The 6,000-nt window shown below is 36.8% G+C and overlaps 1 protein-coding gene across 3 annotated transcripts in view; it reads right to left on the minus strand.

Annotated features, from left to right (window-relative positions):
• Positions 1-567: 567 nt before the first annotated feature.
• The window catches only part of LOC107713775 (gastrula zinc finger protein XlCGF7.1-like), an 8,130-nt gene continuing 2,697 nt past the window's right edge, over positions 568-6,000 (minus strand). For all 3 annotated transcript variants that reach the window (XM_016519386.1, XM_016519388.1, XM_016519387.1), the window contains exon 3: positions 568-1,484. In XM_016519386.1, coding sequence (XP_016374872.1) covers positions 784-1,484 — 701 coding nt within the window. In that variant the 3' untranslated portion in view covers positions 568-783. The remainder of the gene's footprint in view (positions 1,485-6,000) is intronic.

Here is a 6,000-nt window from a genome sequence, read left to right on the forward strand (position 1 = left end):
ATTTCCGGGTTTTTTTTTGTAGAAAACTGTGTATATTTATGTATATATAAATTCACACACATGCATTTACATATTTCAGAAAAATAAGTTATGTTTATATATTAAATATTTTTATATATAATATAAATTATATTAATATAAATATATACATGTAAATATTTTGAAAATATATACTGTATGTGTGTGTTTATACATTATAAATATACACAGACATTACACACACATACCTGTATATTATGTAAACAAAAACTTTTATTTTGGATGTGATTAATCGCGATTAATCGTTTGACAGCACTACTTTATAACTTTAATAGGAATGAATATATATTTGATTCATATCGTGACCATTCATGCAGTGACAATTTTGGCTGTTTAATGCAATAATATTTTAAATTGTTCAAACAGATATATCATAGGCTTGGATATTCTCGATAGTACGTCTCAAAATTTGGAAGATCGTAATTCAGATCGTGATTTTGTGTGATAAAATCAAATGATATTTTTTGCGAAGATCGCCCACCCCTAATCCAGCTTATTTATGTAAAACTCAAGATTTGCTTTGTTTTAGGAAGCCTTCTCTCTGCATGATTCCCAGATGTTCCTTGTCTGTAAAATTCTCGCTGCTGACATTTAAAACAGTTCCTCCCTCTCGAGTCAATCTTCACGTGGTTTCTTTAAGGTTTTCTTCTTGCTTGAAACGTTTTCTGCACTGTTGGCAGGCGTGTGAATTATCTGTTTTCTCCAGTGTGAATTTTCATGCGGACGCTAAGGTTTCCATGTTGATCAATACTCTTTCCACAGTGAGAGCTTGTGAATGGATTCTCTCCAGTGTGAACTCATGTGCCGGTTACAAACTCCTTTTTGAGCGAAACTCTTTCCACACTGAGAGCATGTGTAAGGCTTTTCTCCAGTGTGAATTCTGATGTGGACTGTGAGGTTTCCATTTTGCTCAAAGCTCTTTCCACACTGAGGACATGTGTAAGGTTTCTCTCCGGTGTGAAGTCTCATGTGGATTTTAAGGTTTCCAGGTTGAGTGAAACGCTCTCCACACTGTTGGCATGCGAATGGTTTTTCTCCGGTGTGAACTCTCATGTGCCTGTCAAGGCATACTTTTTGAATGAAACTTGATCCACACTGTTTGCAGGTGAAAGGTCTCTCTCCAGTGTGTACTCTCAGGTGGTAAGTAAGGTTTTGCTGTATACTGAACCTCTTTCCACACTGAAGGCACGTGAAAGGCTTCTCTCCAGTGTGAATCATCATGTGCCTTTTAAGGCTTCCTTTAAATCTGAAACCCTTTCCACACTCAACGCAAGTGAAATTACTTGTATTTCCTGTCTTTTGAGCTTCTTCTGGTGTGGAAGTCTTTTCAGACTGTGAGCAGCAAAGAGATTTTTCTCCAGTTCTGAAATCATGAAGATTCTCGTACTGATCGTTCTCTTCAGTTTTATTCAGTACTTCCTTGTCTTCTTTCAGTGCCATTAGGTCTACGGTGAAAAAAACAAATAAAAGTTAACCCCAGTATAATGCACAAAACAATAGACATCAAAACATACATATGTATAGTGGGGAAAATATTTATTTGATCCCTTGCTGATTTTGTAAGTTTTCCCACTTGCAAAGAAATGAAGGGTTTGTAATTTTTATGGTAGGTTTATTTTAACGTATAGAGACAGAATACCAACCAAAAAGTCCATGCGCTGAACAACAAAAATCCGCTTTTTCAGCAATGACTCATTTGAAAGCCTCTGTTTGGCCATTGCATTCATAACATCAACGTAATCGTGTGTGATTATTTATAACACTGTAAAAACTAGTAGGGCTGCACGGTACATCGTTTCAGCATCGATAATCGCGATGTGCGCATCCGCGATAGTCACATAGCAGGATGTGCGGTGTTTAGTATACTGATCGTTATAGTTATACTGATCGTTTTCTTTGCTCACACACAGACATGTCTGTCTACACTGGACGCGACAAAACGACCTTTGCAGATCATTTGAACTTTGTGTCAATACGTCATAAATAGAACGAGGCATCAGTTTACAGTCGTGGATTTGTCGTGTTGCGTCGCGCCGCATCCAGTGTAGACAGCATCACTGATTATAATGGGTTCTGTAGTATTTTGTGGTCCGGTGTAGACATGGTGAGAGCCACGCAGATGCATGTGAACACTGATTTGTTCACTTCTGCGTCTATTTGTGCCTGAAATACTGTGGACTGCAAGACAGCATCACTGATTATAATGGGTTCTGTAGTATTTTGTGGTCCGGTGTAGACATGGTGAGAGCCACGCAGATGCACGTGAACACTAAATTCCATTCTCTTCCACATCTATTTGTGCCTGAAATGACACATACGTGCAAAATTATGTCAAAATGCATGTCTCTGCAAGTATCCTTGTTGCTTAGGGAAAGGTAAACAATTGAGAAAGAAAATGAATGTGTAACAGTATATTGGTTCACAGCAGTTTAATGTTCCTGTTGCTTTATGTGTCATGAATGTTAATCAAACAACAAAACACAGAGAAAAATCACTTTTGTAGCTTTAACACAGATTTATAGTGAAGACACGTGAACACTAAATTCCATTCTCTTCCACATCTATTTGTGCCTGAAATGACACATACGTGCAAAATTATGTCAAAATGCATGTCTCTGCAAGTATCCTTGTTGCTTAGGGAAAGGTAAACAATTGAGAAAGAAAATGAATGTGTAACAGTATATTGGTTCACAGCAGTTTAATGTTCCTGTTGCTTTATGTGTCATGAATGTTAATCAAACAACAAAACACAGAGAAAAATCACTTTTGTAGCTTTATCACAGATTTATAGTGAAGACTATGCAGTGTTATTTTATATTTGATTATTCAATTTCTGTACCAGAATACTGTTAGACTTAGGCTTACCTGAAAAATATAAAGCACTGTTTATTTAATTTGTATCTTTGTTCTATTCTATTTATCTATGCTTGTAATTTGTTTAATTTCTATGCTGATTTACTCACCTACAAAATCACCCCAATCATTGATTTTTTTTTTTCTTCAAATAGAGCTATTCGAGTCATCTGGTGATTTTTTGGATAAAAGCGTCTGCTAAATGCATAAATTATTAAATTATTATTATTATCTTGCTATCATCAAAGGCATCAGCCACAGGTGATATCTCTGTCTATTTTTTATATTTTAAATTGGGCTGACAAGTGATTCATTTTTTTAAAAATCTAATTAATTACATAATGTGCACATTTAATAGCTTTAGAAAGAAAATTTTACTTCAACATACAAAAATACAAATAAATAGTGAAATATGAAATTATTTAAAAAAATAAACGATACTCTAAATATAAAACGAAACGCGCCAATAGGTGGTGGCAAATCCCTGTCTTAATAAGCGAGTCTTTTAGTCATTCATTCAATCGATTCGTTCAAACGGCTGATTCATTCAGAAACGAAGCAAGTGCATAGTGCGTCATTTGGGACGCAACTAGTGACTAAACAAGAGATAAAATTTGTTTTGGGTAGGCTATATCTAACAGGTAATCTTTGGTGTCATGAATCTATTATTTGTTCCAGGTCATATCTTTTTGACTGAGCACAAAGTTATGTTTCATATTTATATATTTATTTAACTTAATCATAGTACAGTGCTTACTTTGTAGCATACATTTGACTGAATTGTTTGCTTTTGTCTATTTCCTATTACATAAGTCTCTTATACTTTATAGCCTACTTATACTTTTACAATGGCTATTATTGTTCATTAAAGGATATTTAACAATAAAAGGCAGAGTTGTGCTTTGTCATATTTTATTTTATTATGCATACAGTGAAGATAATCAGAGTATAGGCTATGTGGACATATTGCCTGTTTTATATTTTTTAAATGAAAACGAAAAGAGGCAGTGGTGTTTGATATCATATATCTCTTAGGGCTTTATTTTCGTATCCAAAATTACAGACAAAGTGTCTAAAATGTAATTATTCACACCTTTGCCTTATCTTCATTTTTAGGTAAATAACTTTTATGTAGGCTAACCTATTTTTGTCTTTCTACCAGCCAATGATGATTCTAAAAGAAAACACGCATTGTTTGTTATATATAGTAGCCTAAAACACATGCAACTTTCACACACATCTGACTGACAGAACAGCAAATAGTTTGCTCCGTAAGTTCAGTTCAACAGCATTAAGTTGAAGAGGGTAAACTTTATCACTCGACTGAATCTACTCATGCATTTTAGGTGTTCTTGCTCCGTCCAAGCAATAAATGCATATCTTTGACAAAGCGCTGTAGCGTATTCTTCAACTGCTCAGGTAATGTCAATATGACCCATTTCAGGGGCTGCCAAAATTGCATTTTAAAGTCTGTCAGGGCTATAGAAATGCATATTAATATTTACAAGTAAATCTCCATATTATGTGTAGGCTAGCCTATTTCTATCTGACCCACCCACCCACAACTAGTTTTGACGTCCTTCAGGGGGATCAAGCCATCTTTAGGGGGGTCAGACCCCCCCGTAATTCGCACCCTGGATATGCACCCATTTTCAGTTGTTGAGAACGATGGATTCACGCATTTGCTAAGTGTGTTGGAGCCCAGATACCAATTACCAAGCCAACCGCATTTCAGTCAGAATGTGAAATGTGGCGACAAGCTACGCAAACAGCTTTCATTATCGCATGCGATACATCGCCGATAATGAACACGATATTACGTAGCTTGTCCGTGAACTACGGCTCTGTGCAGTAAATGCCGCTCCATCTGAAAGCACGTGCTGGAGATTTACGACAAATCACTAGGGGTGTAACGATTCACTCGTTTTCTCGATGCATCGATTACAAACCCTGACGATGCATATGCATCTATCTTGAACATGGATTTTTGAATCGTGAATCGTCGATTTCGGACAGTAATCGATTTAAAACGCTAAGAATCGAATGAATCACGATTTCTATAGCGATTCAATGCTTTCAAAATATATACACATTAAATTACTACAAGCACGAATTCATGGAGACCTGAACAGTGTTCGTGCCCTCACATCTCTCCTTCACGCGCTCCAGTATTTACCGCCTGTGACTGTCACAGGATTGCGCTCGCGCTCAGTTCGTCTCACTGACACATGTTTTGACCAGCTGATGTGTGATCTCTCCTTAGTACTCGTGGCCAGTAATGAAGTAGTTTTGCCTTTCTGTAGTTTTTCCAATGGCTCTCAGTCATACAGACGACATTACCTGAGCAGTCGAAGGCTGCGCATTTATTGAAGAAAATTGAAGTGTATAAAGCATATGCACAGTTCCACTGAATGATAAATGTGTTTTAACAATGTCGTTGAACCGAATATACAAAGGAAACTGTTAAAATAACCACAGCATTAACAACAACCTTGAAATAAGAGCGCGAGGTTTATCTGATAATCAGATGCATGAAAGTACCGTTTGTTGCTATAGCAAACAGACATCGGGCGCGTTTTCTTTCAGAATCATCATTCGCCGATGGAGAGGAAAAGTTAAATACTATAGCATTTTATTTTAAGAAAATGAGATGAAGTTTTCGCACTGTAAAAGAAGTGATCTCGCGCTTCCAACTTGTAAAAAGCGTTCACGTCCTCGTAGAACTCGTAATCACAACTTGTGAACTGGGAGTTTTCTGAGAACTATGACTTGTACCACGTGACCGCTGTACCACCTGACCACCGCAGGCTCTGTTTAGGTGTTGATAGTGTTGCCATAGAAAAGCATAATTCCGAGTCCGAGGACGTGAACAGCTCCGAGTAGAATGTCACGTGCTGTTATCTCGTAATTACGGTAATTACGATATGGCGTGAAAGCACCTATAGATGTTGGTGGCACCTTGGTCAAAAAGACATTGTATGCCAAATTTCAAGTCAATCAGACTAATGTGTGCATAGTTACGGTTGTGGCTAGCAGGGATACAGCTACGGCTGGAAACCAACAATAAATTAAATTTTCTACCTATTAGATTGTGTTTTTTAATGTCTA

The sequence above is a fragment of the Sinocyclocheilus rhinocerous genome, unplaced genomic scaffold, assembly GCF_001515625.1.
Source record: "Sinocyclocheilus rhinocerous isolate Xijiao unplaced genomic scaffold, SAMN03320098_v1.1 scaffold1531, whole genome shotgun sequence".
Classification (NCBI taxonomy): Eukaryota; Metazoa; Chordata; class Actinopteri; order Cypriniformes; family Cyprinidae; genus Sinocyclocheilus; species Sinocyclocheilus rhinocerous.